The 19,276-nt window shown below is 49.0% G+C and overlaps 2 protein-coding genes across 5 annotated transcripts in view; one reads left to right on the top strand and one right to left on the bottom strand.

The window, feature by feature from the left end:
- LRRC20 (leucine rich repeat containing 20) overlaps window positions 1-19,276 on the bottom strand; it is a 2,045,340-nt gene that overhangs the window by 856,542 nt on the left and 1,169,522 nt on the right. The gene's annotated exons all lie outside the window — the stretch shown is intronic.
- Window positions 1-19,276, top strand: part of LOC138472367 (ropporin-1-like) — a 430,658-nt gene that overhangs the window by 121,811 nt on the left and 289,571 nt on the right. For both annotated transcript variants that reach the window (XM_069610503.1, XM_069610504.1), the window contains exon 4: window positions 7,437-7,569. In XM_069610503.1, coding sequence (XP_069466604.1) covers window positions 7,448-7,569 — 122 coding nt within the window. In that variant the 5' untranslated portion in view covers window positions 7,437-7,447. The remainder of the gene's footprint in view (window positions 1-7,436; window positions 7,570-19,276) is intronic.

Below are 19,276 nucleotides of genomic sequence, written 5' to 3'. Positions count from 1 at the left end.
TCTTTGCACAACAACAGGAGCCACACGTCACAAATATGATTTTGCCCGGGTGTGCTGTTAGTAGGCAATGGTGCTAACAGACTCAGACTTCAGAAGGACAAAAGTTTGAATCCTAGCTGCTTTATTGGTGATTTTGTGAACAACATATAGCACACAGATGTTTGTAGCAGGTCTGCTAATCCTTTGATTATCAAAGAGTAAGGAACAAGTTACTTACCTGTAACTGTTGTTCTCCAGCATGGGTCTGGCAGGGATTCACATGCTCATGAATATTCCCCGTCGTCAGGCTGGGAATCCTCGGTAAAGAAAAAACCAGTATCAGTTTCGTTTCTGATCTGTCTTTCGTAGTAATAACCAATCACTGGTCTCTGCGTCATACTGACCACAGCCAATGACTGCCCTCTACCTAAGCACCGCCTCTGGCAGCCATCTTCAGATTTGGAAGCACGTGAAGTGGCAGTATGACCAAGTGAAGAGCCGCAGAGGGGTAGGCGGGAGGGTTCGCATGTGAATCCATGCCAGACCCATGCTGGAGAACAACAGTTACAGGTAAGTAACTTGTTCCTTCTCCAGCATGGGGTCTGGCATGGATTCACATGCTCATGAATAAAGAATACATAGCAGTACACACATGCACAACCACGGGAGGTGGCAAAGGCTCAACATTAAGCATCACATCAACTCAACATTAAGCATCTTACCTCCTCACCAGGCTCACCTCAGGCGAACAGGTTGCGCAGCACTGCTTGGCCGACCCTGGACTCCTCCCTGGAATCCCGGTCGACGCAGTAGAATTTCGTGAAGGTGTGCGTCGACCTCCACGTAGCAGCCCTGCATATGTCCAGCAGGGGCACACCAGATAGGAACGCCGTGGTAGCTGCGATCGCTCTGGTGGAATGGGCTCTCGGACGGCCAGGCAGCGGTCGGTTTGCCAACCGGTGACAGTACATGATACAGCCGGAGAGCCATCTGGAGATGGAAGCCTTCGAGAGAGCCTTCCCCTGATTGACAGGTCCAAAGTTCACAAAGAGTTGTGACGTCTTCCGAAAACCTTTCGTGCGGTCCACGTAGAACTTCAGCGCTCTAGCTACATCCAGCGAGTGCAAAGTCCTCTCAGCCGGCGACGAAGGCGACGGGAAGAACACAGGTAACACCAAGGGTTCGTTGAGATGAAAGTCCGACGGTACCTTGGGCATGAAGGAGGGGTGCGTCCTGAGCACTACCCTCGTGTCGTGGAAAGTCAAGTACGGGGCCTTGCAGGAAAGGGCCTGGATCTCTCCCACTCGTCGTGCGGAGGTGATGGCCACGAGAAAAGCTGTTTTCCACGATAGAAACTTCAACGGGGCCGAGTGTAGAGGCTCGAACGGAGGTCCCATGAGTTTGGTCAGCACCACGTTGAGCTCCCACGCCGGGGCCGGAGCCTTCACCGGCGGGAACGATCTGAACAGTCCCTTCATGAACTCTTTCACCAGACGATGAGACCACAAGGACGTCCGGCCCGTGGTTCTGGTGTATCGGGAGATCGCAGCAAGATGAATCTTGATGGACGCGTGTGCCAGTCCAGCTTTGGCCAGCGTCAGCAGGTACGGCAGCACTTGGGGAGCCGTAATCCGTAGAGGGTTAATCTTCTGTGCGTGGCACCAGACAGAAAACCTCTTCCATTTGTGTCCGTAGCATTTAAGAGTCGAGGACGCCCTGGCCTTTGCAAGAACCTCTCTGCAATCGGCCGGTATGTCGTATCCTCCAAACTCTAGCGCTGCAGGAGCCAGGCCTGCAAGTTCAGCGACTTCGGGTCGTGGTGGAGGATGGCGCCTCCTTCCCTGGAGAGTAGATCCGCGTCCGCCGGCAGCTTGATTGGCGGGGACGCCGACAAGTCCAGAAGGTCCGGGAACCATATCTGCCTCGGCCACGCAGGTGCGACGAGGATCATCCTGCACCGTGACCTCTTGAGCTGGTTGACGAGCCGGATTAGCAGAGGCAAGGGAGGGAACGCGTAGAGGAACAGGCCCTCCCAGGGGAACGAGAAAGCATCGCCCATGCTCCTCGTCTGGGGAAACCTGCTGGCGAACCTCCGGCACTTGGTGTTCGTCGCCGTCGCGAACAGGTCGATCTGGGGTGTGCCCCACCGTCGGAAGAGGCGATCCACCAGATCCTGCCGTAGTTCCCACTCGTGGCACGAGCGCAGCTCCCTGCTGAGTGAGTCGGCGATGGTGTTTTTTATCCCTGCCAGATGAAACGGCACCAGAAGAATCCCTTGGGCGACGGCCCAATGCCACAGGTCCTGCGCCTCCTTGGACAGCGCTGGGGACCTGGTTCCGCCCTGTTTCCTGATGTAAAACATGGTGGTGGTGTTGTCGGTGAAGATCCTCACCACCTTGCCCTTGAGGGACGGAAGGAAGGACCTGAGGGCCCAAAACACTGCACGGAGCTCCAGGACGTTGATATGCAGGGACTTCTCCGTCGGGAGCCAGAGTCCCCTTGCGTGCAGATTTTCGGTGTGCGCTCCCCACCCTTCTAGGGAGGCATCCGTGGTCACAGTCACCTGGTGGGCTGGGGTCTGGAAGTCCATGCCCGCCGTCAGATGCGCGCGGGTGCCCCACCACCGTATCGCTCGTCGGAAACTCTCGTCGAGCTTGATCCTTTCCTCGAAGCTGCCCGTCGTCTGGATCCAGCGCGCATCCAGGAACTCTTGCAACGGGCGCATCCGGAGCCTGCACATGGGAATGAGGTAGATGCAGGAAGACATCATCCCGAGGAGGGACTTGATGGACCTCACCTTGGCCGCGTCGGCCACCAACATCCGTTGCACCTTGCCCAGGATGGTCCTGGTCCTCTCCTCCGACGGGGAGGCCAGAAGGGACACTGTGTCGAGCCTCGCTCCCAGAAACAGTGCGACTTGCGCGGGCACCAGGTGGGATTTGGCGTAGTTCACGGAGAATCCCAGGTCCGTGAGGAGTTGGACGGTCCTTGCCGTGTGGACCACGGCGAGCTCCCTCGTCTTGGCGCGGATGAGCCAGTCGTCCAGGTAGGGGTAGACGTGAATCCCCTCGCGGCGCAGCTGCGCCGCCACCGGTGCGAGGCACTTGGTGAAAACCCTGGGTGCCGACCGCAGTCCGAAGGGAAGGGCTTTGAACTGGTAATGACGCCCTTGGACCACGAATCTGAGGAATTTTCGGTGCCCCTTTAGGATGGGAATGTGGAAGTAGGCATCCTCCAAATCCAACGACGATAGGAAGTCTCCTTCCTCCAGCTGACCCAGGACGTGCTGGAGGGTGACCATCCGGAACTTCTGCGCCTTGATGAACTTGTTCAGGCGTCGCAGGTCCAGGATGGGGCGCCATCCTCCCGTCTTCTTCTTCACGAGGAAGTAACGCGAGTAGACTCCGGAGCCCCGAAGCCTCTTTGGGACGCGTTCGATGGCGCCCTTTCTGAGCATCGCCTTTACCTCCAGGAGAAGTTGAGGGACGTGAAGTTCTTTCCTGGCCACGGGGGGGACGCGCGGGCACCTTCTTTGAAACTCGAGCGCGTGGCCCCGGGCCAGGGCGTCCAGCACCCAACGGTCGGTGGAGATGGACTCCCACACGCTGACGAAGCCCGCCAGCCGGCCTCCCACCGGGGTGCTTCGGTGGGGGCCCGACCCCACGGCCGGTTCAATCCTGCTTGGACGCGGCCTTGCCGCCTTGGCCTCCTTGGCGACGACGGCGGGGTCCGCCAGACTTGCCTCGTCCTCTGTAGGCCTCTTGCGACGACGAGCGGGCCGCTTGACGGTAGGAAGCGAAACCGCCGCCGGAACCTTTGGAGGCGCCCTTGCCTCCGCCGCTCCGAAAGGGCGTCCGCCGTTGCTGCAGTACTCCAAGGGCCCGGGCCGTCTCAGTATCCGCCTTGATGGCCTGAAGGGAATCGTCCACTGTCTTCCCAAACAGGTTGTTCCCGTCGAAGGGCATGTCCAGGACCCTGGTCTGGACGTCCTGCCGAAAGTCCGTAGCCTTGAGCCATCCGCGACGTCGAAGGCAAACGCCGTTGCCCATCTGGCGGAACCCAGTGTCGGCGATGTCCGTCGCCACGGTGATGGCGTGGTCCGAGGCCACCTCACCTTCCTGCAGGATCTCAAGGGCCTCCGCCCTCTTGTCGTCCGGCAGAAAATCCAGCAGGGGAGCTATCTTGTACCAGAGTTCCCTGTCGTAGCGGGCCACGATAGCCAAGGCGTTGGCCGCTTTAATCGTCGTCGCCGCCGACGAGATGACTCTGCGTCCCATGGCATCCAATTTCTTTCCCTCGCCGTCCGGCGGGGAAGTCGACGTGGAGGCCGCACCCCCCCCCCGCTTTCTTCCTGGCTGCCGCGGAGACGGCGGAGTCCGGGGTAGGTTGCGCCCGGAGGCATAGGGGGGCCGAGTCCGGGACCCGGTACTTTTTCTCGTACCGGTCTCTTCTCGCTGGCGTCGTGGAAGGGTTCTTGAGGAGGGAAAGGCCCTCATCCCAAATGTCGTCCAACAGAGGCACTGCGAGGACCGTCTTCCTCTTGGTCTCGCGCCGTTGGTAAAGGAAGCCTTCCTTTTTCTTCTCCTCAGGGCAGAGTTGGAAAAGCTCGGATGCCCTGGCGATCATTGAGTGGAACGATCCAATCTCGTCGGGCGGAGAAGCCCTGGTGGGAGGCGACGACGGAAAATCCTCGTCGTATGCCTCGTCGTCCGTACCCGTCGCTGCCGTGTCAGTCCCCGTATCATCCCCTCGGGTGGACGGGGAGGAGGGCTGGACGGGGCGCGACGGTTGAAAAGGAGGCGGTGGATGAATCCTTCTTTTCTTGGTAGGGGGAACACCAGAAGGTCCCGGTTCTGGATCCCCCGACGGGAGAGGTTCCTCCGTCGGTAACGGTAGTCTCGTCCTTATCTCGGAGCATAAGGACTGTATAGCCAACAAAATGGCCGCTGAGTTGTCTTGCGGCGCTGGCAGAGGGGAATCCGACGGGCGAGCAGGGGCCCCGTCGGTATCCTCGACGATGTCGTCGTCGTCACCTGCGTCGGGGCCCATTCCGACGGGCTGGTCTTGTTCCACGCCTAGGCCGTGGCTTAAGACCTCGATCAGTTCCTCTTCTGAGGTTGAGGCCGAATCTACGACGACGCCCTGCCCCCCCTTCTTCCCCACGGAGGGTTTCACGGGGGTCCTATCGATGGGCACGAAAGAAGACTCCCTCCGAGGAGGCAGGGAGATTCTGGGCCCCGAGGCCGCCACCACTGGTGCAGCCTCCACAGGCTGGGCCAGGGCCGCCGCGACCGTTTCGATAGAGGGCTTGGTCGAATGGATCAAGGCCTTCACCACCTTAGGTGCGCTCACCGCCTTATCCTTGAGGGAGGGGGCACTGCCACGCTCCTCCTCTGCCTTAGAGCTCGACCGGGGTCTCTCCAGGAGCTTCGCCGGGTGCTCGGCCTTCCTCTTACCCGACCCAGAGCGTTGGCTCGTGGTTGATGGTGCCGGGGAGGGTGCGCCCTGCCTGGCGCCCGTAGAGCCCGACCGTTCGGCGCTCCCGGTGCCAGCGGACTCGCGGTGCTTGGCCTTATGTTGGGCCCCCGTCGCCGGGGCGCCCTCAAAGGTCTTAGAAGACCGCTCAGATTTCTTCTTCTTCTCGCCAGACGGGCTCTTACCCTCCAGCCAGCTGGCGAGACGTTGATGGCGGTCCTTCATGGTCCGTTCCGACATGTTGCCGCAAAACGCACAGTCCTTCTCCACGTGCGTCTTGTCCCCATGAAGGCAGTAAAGGCAGAAAGAGTGTTCGTCCTCCTTGAAGACGTTCTGCAGCTGGCATCCAGGGCAGGCCCTGAACAGCTTTCCGGGCGTCGAGCTTCCCTTCTCCTGGGCCATCTCCGAGACCGGGCCTGAGAAGCTTCTGGAGTCCTCCGAAGTGTAGCTCGACGAAATCTTCACCCTTGAGGGGCACAGATGAATCCGACACGGGTCCCCGTTGATCGGATGTAGGATCGGTGGAGCTTGAGGCTCTTTTGACCGAAAGAATCGAAGTTTTTGTGAAAAAGCGCGAAAAAATAGCACTAACGCTCGAGAGCAATAGCACGAGGATCCCAACACATGAACGTGCGGTAAAAATCTGAAGATGGCTGCCAGAGGCGGTGCTTAGGTAGAGGGCAGTCATTGGCTGTGGTCAGTATGACGCAGAGACCAGTGATTGGTTATTACTACGAAAGACAGATCAGAAACGAAACTGATACTGGTTTTTTCTTTACCGAGGATTCCCAGCCTGACGACGGGGAATATTCATGAGCATGTGAATCCATGCCAGACCCCATGCTGGAGAATAGGAAGGACATTTATAATAATATAACACGTAATATAAAGTACAAGAAAGGCAAATAAAAGAATTCACAAGTCCCTGCCTTTCTTGAGCTATGACGATCTAAACAGACAGTTAGTATTGTACGTTATCCTCCCTATTTTTGGCATAACTCCAAAGCGGTTATAGGTAGACATTTCTGTGGCCAAATTACAGAACTGAAAGTGATGCACACAGCTCATTTAACTCTTTAAATATTGTTGGCATAACAAAGACTGCAGTGGCAACATTGGAGGCTCTTCCTGCACTACTTCATGCGTATCTGGGTTGTTTGTTCGTGCCGCATTTGTTCGCAGCCGAACTGCCCGCAGCCTTATTGCTCGTTTTTCCTGTTTATTTATTTATTCTTCCCCCGCCGCCAATGCTATGGAAGCGGGGGACACCCCTGCACCCCTGAAACCCCCAAAATACTGAACATGGACGGCGGGGGACACACCCGCAGCCCCCACTCATCTTGTTCGGTTAATTTGGTCTCTATCAAATTGGTAACACTCAATTCGATCAAAACGTCCATTCGGACCTTTTTTTCGATCAAATTGGGTGTCACCCTTCATGTGCTAAAGAAGCTTCATGATTTACTGTTATCCTTTACAAAGTGGCTATGATTGCGATGTATCAAAACTTTAACTCTGCAACAACAACACAAAACAGTTAGGTTAAAGGGTGCATAATAACCAGGTGATTGTCAGTTGTCTAATTAAAACATTCAACGTCATGTGCATTTTTTGAAAGCCTTTTATTTTGCTTGAATGTTAAAGTTTTCTTTGTATAGCACAATTACAAAACAGAAATAGCCTTGAAACTGAGGCAGCTTCGTTTTTTATGAGCTCTGAACTTTTCAACTCGTTTACATTTTCAACTATTATCAACTGAAACTACTTTTGCTCAAACTCCTTTTTGAGAAGTTCGACCCTACGGACCCTGTCGAAATTGGGAAAGTTGGAGGTTTACCCATGCTCATGTCATGCTACTGCTGTTGCAGAACCTAGTTGATTCAGAAGTAGAGCGGGCATGTGCACCTTATTGCCACAGAAGCTATTTACTGAATTGAAGCCAGTGTGTATGATTTACTGTTTGCCTCTGCATATTTCCACAGGGCTTTTCAAGATGAGTCAGACTCCGACAGATAAGCAAATGTCTATTCCACCAGAACTGCCAGAAGTACTGAAACAGTTTACAAAAGCTGCCATTAAAACACAGCCTTCAGATCTGCTCCAGTGGTCATCTCAGTAGGTCCACATTTTTCTTAATCATATGCATTGTACTGTGCAGAGTTTGTCTGCAAAAAGCACCAGTCAATTACCTGCGGAATATGTTACTGACTTGATCTTCTTTGTTACATTTTGTATTTAACAAGTAAGCCTCCACCCTTTTTCCACTCACAGTAACTGGAATGTTCCTTCTGATTGAAAAATGTGTAATTTTCTTACAAATAAATGAAAAGCTACTTCTGAAACACCAAACTCACGAAATTGAACATGTTCTCACGACGTAATTTTGAGTGCATGGTACCTGAAGCAAACAAAGTGATGTTAACAGCCTGAGCACAATTCACATGTATTTTATCTCGAGCAAGTAATTTAGAAGTTGACAGGAGCATCTCAGTCCTAAAATTAAGCATTACATGTTTTACTACAGAGGCGTTGCTAGGGGGGGCTAAGGGGGCTATAGCCCCTGGTCTTTTGGTTGTAGCCCAGGATAGAATCTCAGGAGCTACAACCAAAAGTCTAGCTAGCCCCGTTTCCCGACAGTTCTGACATCATCGTAACCCCGGGTCTTTTCCAGACCTAGCAACACCTCTGTTTTACTATATTCAATAGTTGCCACTAAAGCAAATCTCAAGAGGTCTGGCACATCTCTTAAATGTTCCAGGCAAATAGAATTAATGTACTGGTTCAAGTGCTTTTTGAAGATGCTATAGGCTTCTCCGGATTTGCTCAAGCAGAAGCTGCCCACAATCCTCTCCTTAATATATTTACATCAAATAAGGTGCAGCTTTCTCTGGAAATAACTCAAATCTATTTTAAGTTATTTGAGGTCCCAGAAACTTTTAAACTTTTCTGGGGATTCATCTGAAAAGTGTTAGCCTTACTCAGCAGTCAAAAAGGAAAAAGTGCTCCCATCCCCACAGGTACCTAACATAGGCCAGGGCCTATCAGGAAGGCACAGGGAAGTGGCACAGGGTAGTGGGGAATGTCAAACCTATATGCTATTTCCAGGGCTCTTGCACTGGAAAAAAGGAAAAATGTTTTGACAATGTTTTGGGTGCAGTGGAGGGGAACAGGGACTTTGTTTGAACCCCCCCTGAATTCCCCTGCCAAAACTGACAAGTGAGTCACTGAACCAATGTATCATTGAAACCTTTCAATATTGGTGGGACAGTTTGGGGGGGGGGGTTCAACAAGAAACAAGTAGAACCATCAAAGGCATAGACAATAGTTTTTGCTTTTCTATAGACATTGTGAAGGCCTTATTTGTGTGGGCCGAGATTTTTGAACATTCTTTCAAGACAGGATAACATAGATGAAACATCAACAAATTTGACACTGGCGCTAGAATGCAACCAGAACAGTTGCGTGCCAGATTCAGTGAACTTTCATGTACCAGAGCAATAGTCCCAGAAGAAAAAACATTCTCATTTCCCTACTTTGTTTCATTACACCTTAACAATAAAGTTCTTACTGCGGCAATATAACATCTATAACACTTTGGTGGGTTGAAGTTCCCAAAGCAACACATGATGCAATGTGAGATATAGGACTTTTATCAGCAACGCAGAGTTTCGGTTGGGTGGACACCTAAAGAGTTGAATAATTTTAAGAACTATAATAAGATTGTCTACCTGGTCCAGGCTGATTAACCAGTGGCTGTGGAGGGGCTGGGGCGTGGATAACGTAAGAGATGTGGGTTCTCCTTCATCAAACCTGCTTCTGAGTGTGCACTGACCTCCGGACAAATATTAGAGTAAGCTCCCTAGCCACCCTTAGTTACACTGCAATATCAGATCTGATAAGGAATGGGATTCATGGCTGAAAGGGTCTGTAGTTCAACTCAATAAAGTACTTTATTCTGAAAACGTGTCAGGGGGCTAACCCAAAAGGGTCTAAGCATTTCAAATGTCTCCCTATCCTTGTTAGGATACCCTAATTCTATGAATCAGACATAATCTCTGGGTTATGGAACCCTGCTTCTTTGCTAAAACTCAAAGTCTCAGGTATATTGCACTGTGCACTCTTAATTCAGACCATGGTATGTAGCATCCAGCTTGCATTTCGACTTCTCGGGCTGACAGATATTTCCATTCCCTGCTGCTTGTCTCTTTTCTAGTCTTCTCGACGATGTTAGGAACACGCTTACCAGCAGGTATTTCTCCCCCTTGCCTTGGTGTAGTTATCAAGATGCATTATTTTAACTCACCAGTCTTTGATCTAGCTCATAGAAGGCTTGCAACAGCTTCTTCTGTCTTGCATCTGGTCTCAGCAGGCTGGTAGGGTGGGTATACAGTCTCTCTCCAACTGTAATTGGTTTAAAGACTCGATACACCTTTTATGAGTCAGGCTGGAGGGCAAGATTGACAGTGCAGCTCAGCGGTATGCTGGTTCCTCTTCGCTGCACCTCCCACAGGTTTTGAGTTAGTAACTCCTCTGGGGACAAGTTTCTGGAATTCCGAGTAAGCTCTGGTGTGTGACTCATGATGGAATGGTAGTGTTTCTTCATGGGGAATCTATGCTGGGGGGGAGAGGTGTGTGTGTGTGTGTGTGTGTGTGTGTGTGTGTGGGGGTGTGTGGGGGTGTGTGTGTGTGTGTGTAAGTAAAATGGGGCTCTTTTTTCCCCGATGTCTCACAAGTTCTGGTCAGTTGTGTTATCCTTCACTGAATGTGCTCTGAGGACGGATATAGTGGAAAATATCACACATTTTGTATACATTCAATTTAACTATAACAAAACAATATCTCTGTAAGCTGTAACCTCCCAAAAATAGACCCCCACTTGGAAGAAAATGGCTTCTGTGTTGTATACCATTCTATATTAGGGATTTTATTTTTGATTTTGTTTCTTTGATGTAGCGGATGTGTGGGGAAATGCATTTAAATAAAAAAAGAGTTAGTGGAACATAAATGAAGCTTCAATCACACTTCAGACCAGAAATCTCCGAGTCCAAATGTCCACTGCAGATATCCTTGTATAACCTATTTGTTCGAATCTCTGTAGGACTGACTCCGTTCTTTTTTACCCTTCAAATATTGATAAAATGTGTACCACTGGATGGGGTACTAACATTAATCTATTCCTTGGAGTGCTAAGCTGCTGCAAAGTTATGATAAACTAACAATGTTTGGAAATCAGATCTCATAACGATAGTTCGGCAAGCAACAGTGAATCAAAGGGACGGAAGGGTTCTAGTTGCAATTTATACTATACGTCAGTAAAAGGGGCGTGTGTAAAATAAAGATTATGGTACACCAAGGAATTTTCTTATGCAGAGTTGGGGCCCCATAAAAATTACACTAATGAGGGAATTCAGTGAGTTAAGAGCTTTTTGTGTATCCTGCCATTTTCAGAAGTTAATGTCGACTAAGCCTTTCTTTCATTGACCTCTGTGAAGTAAACAAAGATGTGTATTGGTAAATTGGAAAGAACTAACTCCTGGTATATGCCCATATGCAGTGCACAATGCAAACAACTCAAACACGATGAGGCGATGCAACCATCATTGCTCAGGTCTTTACCTCTAGCATGATATAAATGTGGGCAAGTGAAGAGGTGTGTGCTGGTAATCACAAGAAGGTCACCTCAACTGGTGCTCCCGAAACGTAAAAGAAAACTTGGTGAATTGTAATATGGTGTGAAAGCCAGGCCACTGCTGGCAATGACGTGAGCACCTGAATCTTGGATAACAACTGGCAATGGTGTGACCAACCTGGCCTTTTGATTGCAACAGCTGGCATATGATAGAAACATTTGATGTTATCTGGGCATTTGATGGCAATAGGTAACAGAGTAAATGGCTTTCATCAAATGTGCTTACATTTTGAATAAGGATGAATACAGCCAGTGTTGGTAAGGAAGGCCTCCCCTCTGGAACAAGCTTACCCTGGCTACATCTGAGATTTTCCCAGGCTTTCTATTCCTTCCTCACAAGTTTCAAGTTTCAGATTGGTTGAGAAAAAGTGGGTGCAGGACTAAACTCAAACAAGTGAAGGTTTACGCCATAGAGGTCCAGCGTGTGATCCCAATTCTAGATCTCAAATTCCTCAGGCATATGCTGCCAGGTCAATGTCCTTCACAGAGTGCTCACAGTTTCAGGGATTTTTAAGAATCCCAGCACACTTCTTTGCCTTTGTCTTTGCCGGCTGACCCACATGTTAGTGGTGGCCTGGCAACTGTTACTGGGGCAATCCCTGCATTGTACTCCTCTTACCCTATGGGAACATCTCTGTACGTTTTGGGTATTCATTTCCCCTCCCCCCCTTGTACATATGGCTAGTATTTTCTTTTCCGCTACCTGTGTTCTAAAAGGAGACATGTTTTCAAGTTGGGATGGTGATCTTTAAGATACTATATTTGGCTTCACTTTTAAGACATAGCTCCTGCCACCCTTTGGGCCTAGATCTTACAAGGCTCTGTATACTCTTACTTTAAACTGGACTGATCTAGCGTGCTCTGTCTGTTTCTCACTAATTGGCCTATTTGTTTTGTCTAGTGCACATTCTCTTTCTCCACTCTCAGCAACACAATTCTCTCTCTGGAAAGCCATCTTAGCAATTTAAGCATTAGGTGACATATGTCTCTCTTTGTAGGTGTGCTTTAGGAGTGACTGTATAATAAAGTGCTTCTATTTAGCGTGTGCATTTCTCGATTAACTGATTCCTTTGCTCTTGGCCATTCCCTAATGGTTTCACCTGCCCCACACGTGTGTTCTTTATTCTCATTTATTTTTAGGTGGAAATTGTGTTTTCTATTGGAATGGGCCTGTCTGCACCCTGGGACCCTGCATTCTGAGACCGCAAAAGTCCTGTCACCCTTTTGGGTTCAGGCATCACTGTCATGGCTGTCCCAGGATCCTCTGTTCTAGTCTCCCTATTTCCAGCATCCTAGTGCTGTGCCTCAATGCTCATTCTGTGTGTTTTTAAAGCTGCCATAAAAAACCTATTCAGCCTTGATTCGCGCTTTATGTTAGGGCTTGCAAATCCAATGTGCGCAGCTACTCCAGTCAAGCTACGCACATGGAGCCGCAAGCGTACTGAACAGAGGATCAAACAGGTCTGCTGAGTTTTGGAGGAAAAATTGAGGTTTTACCTCCAGTAACAAGCTACAGTTAAGTGCCTTTATTTTCCTGCAAACCATGATGTAACGGCGAGGCCGTCCTGAAGGGGAATATCCCCTTAACCACCGCCTTTTCTACAAAGTTTTGTCTCCAACGTGCTTGTTTTACATGATATTTCATGCACCGCCTGATTGTAAAAAGGCGGGCGCAACACGACCCCACATCAAGGCTGTATTCATGTCACTAAGCAACTGAGTTGCTCTTATCCAATCCCATCCGTAAGCAGGCGGAAGCCGGCCTGCAGGCAAAAGGCCGAAGAAAGAGGCCCTGTTTTCCCCATTGTGAGCCAGATCATTGCAAACCCTTGTGGTGGGGAGGGCAGGAGCCCTTCTCCCTCTGCTGTAGAAGCCACAATCCGGAGCCGCCGTGCGACAAATGCAGCCTGCAGCACCCTCGGGACCACTGTGATGCTCAACAAATACTTTATTTGCCTGCAAACCCTGATGCGACAGTGAGGCCTTCCTGAAAGGGAATATCCCCTTAACCGCTGCATTTTCAAAAAAGTTTCACCTCCAACGTGCTTGTTTTACATGATATTTCATGCACTGCCCGATACTAAAATGGCGGGCGCAACGCGGCCCACATCGAGGCTGTATTCACGTCGCTAAGTAACCGAGTTGCTCTTATCCAAACCCATCCGCCGGCAGTCGGACGCCAGCCTGAAGACGAAGGCTAAATAAAAAGGCCCCGATTGCCCCTGTTCGGCACGGTGAGCCACGCTCCTACTCTTCCCCAGGTGAGCGCACTCGTTCCCCAACGACACTGTCTCCAAGTTCCAATATTTGTCCTCAACATCGCACATGGCCTAATAACCTCTAAAACGCTGTTCAGTCTTCTACCTTCCATACTTGGCGCACAGAGGCCACCACATCTAAAAACTCTAATTACCCCAGCGTCCTACACGCGGCTTGCACAATACCCGTGTAACGCCTTGCTATCTGCACAGGAACACTATCTATTGTATCAGACCTCCACCCTACTTGGCCACCTGAATCCCACGTCAGACTTACCAGCGCCACACCAATCCTTAACTTATGTTGTCAATTATCATTTTGCAGCCCTCTGCCACTCTACAGTCATATATCCTATTATACATGTTGAATGAATCTCAGCAAATCCTAACCTATTGTGCTACGGAATATACGGTCAAATGTATTACTCATTCCACTTTCTAAATGTATGACCGAGCTTATGATGCCTTCGTGCCCATTGTGTTACTGAGTTATCTATACTGCAATGCTCAGCCGACTGCAATTTTTTTGGGGACCCTGAGCCTCAGATCTAGCCTATTGTGTTACTGAACGACCTATACTGCAATGCTGTGCCCACTATGATTTCTTAGCGCCTCTAAGCCTCACATCCAGCCTATTGTGTTACTGAATGATATATACTGCAATGCTGTCACCACTGTGATTTCTTAGCGCCCCTAAGCCTCACATCTAGCCTATTGTGCTGTTGAATTACCTATACTGTAATGCTGTGCCAACTGTGTTTTCTTAGCGCGTCTAAGTCTCACATCTAGCCTATTGTGTTATTGAGGGATTAATACTGTAATGTTTAGCCTATGGTGATTCTTTTCAGTGCCCCTGAGCTTCACACTGAGCCCATTGGTTTATTGAGCGAGCCAAACTGTAAGGTTTAGTCCACAGTGACTTTCTTTTCCTTTGAGTCGTTAACCCTAGGAAGCTCAACGTGACCCCCATGCACTTATTATCTGCGACCTGTATGAGCTCACCCTGTTGTTGCCAACAATCTATGCCACTTCCACTACCCTCAGTGTTATACTCCAGTTCAGTCTATATTCCATCCTGCTATCAGGTGATATAGCCAACCAACCTAAGTCCCAGCTCTCACTTGCCAAAACGCTGAACCACATTCAGAAGTCCTGTCACTATGCCTACTCTTACAAATATTGTAAACTGGATCAAGCCTACCGTGTTTCTACCACCCTTGATCCTCCCGGACTGGATCAAACCCACCTTATTTATGCCACGTTTGAAACTTCTGACCCCCCAGAGCCACCCCATCTCCACTAGATCCCATCACCCTTAACAACCTTAATGACCCTCATGTTAACCAACTAGGCGATACGCCCAGCAGACTAAATTATACTGAAATGTCTCATAATATCTCCCCTACACCAATAACGAACAGCCCATGCCCGATAGCAATCAGGAACGCTAGACTTGGCGCTAGATTAGGCAAATTATACTCCAGAATACTGGGCCCCACTCTCCACTACTAGCCAATTACATAGGCACAAATAAACCCTACCCAAAATCCACAAAGTCTGCACAAAAGCCAGTCTAACTATCTCCACATCTGATATCAATGACCAAAGTAACTGTCTATCATCTATCTATCAGTGGTGCACTGATCAATGCCAGATTCCTGGTAGCACATCAGTAGAAATTGCTGACCTAATTACAGATACAAAATTGGATTTCATTGCAATAACAGAGACCTGGCTACATGCAGCAGCAGCCCCCGCCCTACTTATTGCCTCTCCAGACAACTACACAGTCATAAGATCCAACAGAGAGTCATCCAGAGGCGGCGGAATTGCCTTTATCAGAAAATCTAACCTAGGTCTCAGAACAGTCTCACATTCCCATACTAAGTCATGTGAATCGATGTCAGTTAAACTTTCTCTTCACCAATTTGCACACCATTACGATGCATTTGATTTACAGACCCCTTGGACCTATCAGCTCCTTCGAGGAAGATATCATCACTCTTCTTGCCACTAATACCAAACCTTCCTCACAAATCCTAATATTAGGTGACTTCAACCTTGTTCTCAATCCTTGGCTGAGCTATGCCTCACACAAAGAGTTCTCCACCCTACGCATGAAATAGGAAGAACCCTAGACTGGGTAGCTGATCTTAACTGTGAAACCACCATAACCTCCACTGAACCATACCCTTGGACTGACCACTCCCTACTCACCTTTACTATCCAAGACTGCAAACTTCTGAATAAACAAAACCTTATTGCTCCACCCATCCCGACCAGAAATAAAGGGAAAATCACTGTGGACAATCTCAAGCCTTTTCTCCAACCTCTACTCAATCCTTTACTTGCCTCCTCCGATCCAGCAGAATTAGTGGAACTACACAATAATACTATCACTCAAGACAAAATCGCACCTCTAAAATTGCATAAAAGCAAACCCAAAGCACATCTGAACACCTGGTTCACACCCAACCTCAATGCCCAATGAAATTCAAAAAGGAAATGTGAGTCGACCTGGAAAAATAATCGCACCCTAGTCAACAAAGATAGCCTACTCAAAATTGCGGCACACTACAAAACTGAAATTCTCTTAGCTAAACGCAACACCTCCAATGATAGGATTGACAAAGACAGCTTGAGTACCAGAGAACTCTTTACCATATTAAGAGAACTGGAATCTCCCACTCCTCCAACAGATAACTGCATCAAGGACAAAACCTGGTGCACCAACATTCAAGATGCTCTAGCTAACAAAATTGCTCTACTCCAAAACAAAATAGCTGCCAAAAAAAGTAACCTCCCAACTCAAACAACTAGCTTGAAATCCTGTCCTAACCATCCTAAACCGCCCCAACAATTTAAATTTACCTGAGTATCCACTTATGAAGTGGCAAATATTATAGCCTCACTTAAACCCTCCAACTGTCGAGGAGATTCTTGCCTTGCATCAGACATTAAAGAAGCTGCCTGTGAACCAGCCTCTTATCACCACACTTATCAATGCATCCTTCTGCACATGCACCGTCCCCAGCGATCTGAAAAACTCCTGGGTACTCCCGCTTCTAAAGAAACCCTTTCTAGACCCGAGTATCCCCACTAACTTTAGACCCATCACAACAGCCCCTTCCTAAAAAAGATCATTGATAAAGCAGCCTATATCCAAATACAATCATACTTGGAGACCAATAATTTACTAGGACTCTGTCAATATGGCTTCAGACCGCAAAATGCACAGAAACAGCCCTGACTGGCCTGAACATCCAGATTGACGACCTGAAAGATAAAGGAAAATCTGCCCTCTTGCTTCTGTTGGATCTGTCAGCCGCTTTCCACTTGGTCGATCATAAGGTGCTTTAGCAACCATCTATCTTCAGCGGCCCATTTCTCAGCAGAGGCAACAGCTTGGATCCAATATTTATTAAACAACAGATTGATGAGTTTTTCATCATGAGCAGCTGCCGATCCTATCCCCATAACCTGCAGAGTCCTGCAAGGATCATGTGCATCGCCCACTATGTATAATGTGTTCACCAAACCATTGTTTGATGATCTAGACTATATGTGTGTCACCTACACTAACTCTGCAGATGACACCCAGATCCTCATAGCTCTGACGGGCGACTATAAGAAAGACCTAGCCCTGGTCAACAAAATCTATCTCATCATTCAGGCCTGGATGAACACCCGCCCCCACAATCAGAAGAAACTGAGCAATTAATACCTCTTTCAACATCGATGGCAATGACATTAAGGTGGCTAAAGAGGTAAAAACCTTGGGCTTCTATTTAGACTCCTCCCTGAGCTCATATAAGTTAGTGCGGCATCAGTGACAGCTTACACCTGCAAGCTGATCCATGCCTTCAAGCCCTTTCTCTCTATAGAAAGCTGCATTACGCTGGCTCAAGCTCTAATCTTGTCAAAAATCGACTACTGTAATGCACTGCACTTAGGTGCCAGCAAATACATCATTAATAAACTCCAGATTCTACATAACAAGGCACTTAGAACAGCCTTAGGCATCTCCACAAGACAACACATCCCTATGTTCAGACGAGACAACAGTTGGCTATCCATTAAGGACAGAATACAGCGCAAAACAGCCTCACTGACTTAGAAATGTCTCAACAATTCAGCCCCCTATTAGCTCACTGAAATATTCACTGAGAATAACTCAGCACGACCCACAAGGACTATCAACTCCGGCTACCTAAGTGTCCCCAGGTTTAGATAAAAAAAAAGCAGGTGGTAGCCGCTTTCCTGTCATGGCCGCCCAGCTTTGGAACTCCCTACCCACCACTTTAAGAGTTGACCAATCCTTCTACAAATTCAGGAAAAACATCCATCTCTGGCTCACCTCCAAAGACCTCCCACCCCCGCAGCCTTTGTTACAAAAAAAAAGAAAAGAAAAGAAAAGGACCCTGCAGCGCCGGTTCCTGATCATAGAAGTGAAAGGGAACTGGCACTGCAGGGAACCAGCGTGAAGATGAAGGCAAGTGGAGTTTGTTTATGTTGGGGGTGTGGGTGGGGGTGTGCTGAGCGTGTGGGTGGGGGTTGTGTTATGGGTGTGTTGTGTGTGTGTGTGTGTGTGTGAGAATGTATGTGCATTCGTATGAGAAAGGTGCAAACATTTGGTAGTTCGCACCTTTCTCGTGCAAACTATTTGCCAGCGGCCCTTTCAGCCGCAGGCAAATCACTCGGATTCAACACAGAGTGGGTGGTCCCGAGAGTTACTAGGTCTCCCTTTTTAAGCATGCGACATGCGATCTTGCAAATTGTGGATGTCACTACAATATGTGACATTACGAGCAGTTGATGGCAGTGGGTGAATTATAGTTGCTTTAGTGCCCAAAACGGGCACATTTCTTACTGGCCATGCCCGTGCTTCAGAAATACACCCATACTACCGACTGGCCACAATCTGTGGCTATACCCACTGTTTTCTGTGCTTCTGCATGGTCTTCCACCATGCCCTGGGCAACACACAAAAAAACACTCAAAGGCCACAGGATGGCTAGCTACCCCTTCCCAATGAACACTGTGCCTCAGGCACCTAAAACACACTCAGAGACACCAGACATGGCGTTTGGACATGTCCAGTAGAAATTGCTCCCTGGGCACATCTTTTTCCCATGGCCTGGGCACCACAAGCCAACCCTCAGTGCCTTCTGGGCATTCTCAATTACCTCATACAGACACAGTGCACAGTGAGTACTTTGTCCACTGGGCTTGACTAGAGGGCATGTCCAGTGGGCACTCTGGGTCTGCGTTAACTGTAGACAGTGGACATTTTGCACAAGTTATGACCTTTGGTTATGCTCTGGGTACAGAAAGCACACCACCCACTGTGCCGACCGGGCATGGTCTGTGGCTATGCCCACACAATCCCCAACACAATTTCAGTGCTGAATACAAGGCTCTTTTCTATTAAGCCGATAGATGGAGGTAAGTCTGCAGATATCGTACCAAACATGCCTTTTTCTTTGGCTACCTCACACCATATTTCATATATTTGTGCCATATTCCCCATGTCTTTCTTGGAGAATAGTCCCCACACTACCACTAGTGCCATGCTCCCTTCCATTTTTTGGTATGTGGGATCAACTGGCCCCCAACCTGCAGACTTGATTGCCAAATACGGATTTTGCTGGTTTAAAAAAAAGGCTGGGTGTACACCTCCAAGAACCAGGTTAATCCTTCTATGTGTTGGAGTATGGCCCAAAGGCCTGCTATATTCCCCCTTTCCATTTGATTTCAGCCTGTAATCTGCAGGTACCTAAATAGAGTCCATGGGCCAACATGATTGGTTGCAAAATCAAACTTTTTCAGTTCATCACCCACCCAGCGGAATTTATTTTGCACAATCGTCTATTGT

The sequence above is a fragment of the Ambystoma mexicanum genome, chromosome 8 (genome assembly GCF_040938575.1).
Source record: "Ambystoma mexicanum isolate Mex_15411 chromosome 8, UKY_AmexF1_1, whole genome shotgun sequence".
Classification (NCBI taxonomy): Eukaryota; Metazoa; Chordata; class Amphibia; order Caudata; family Ambystomatidae; genus Ambystoma; species Ambystoma mexicanum.
Note: the sequence above shows the minus strand (reverse complement) of the source record. Positions and strands in the feature narration are given on the sequence as shown.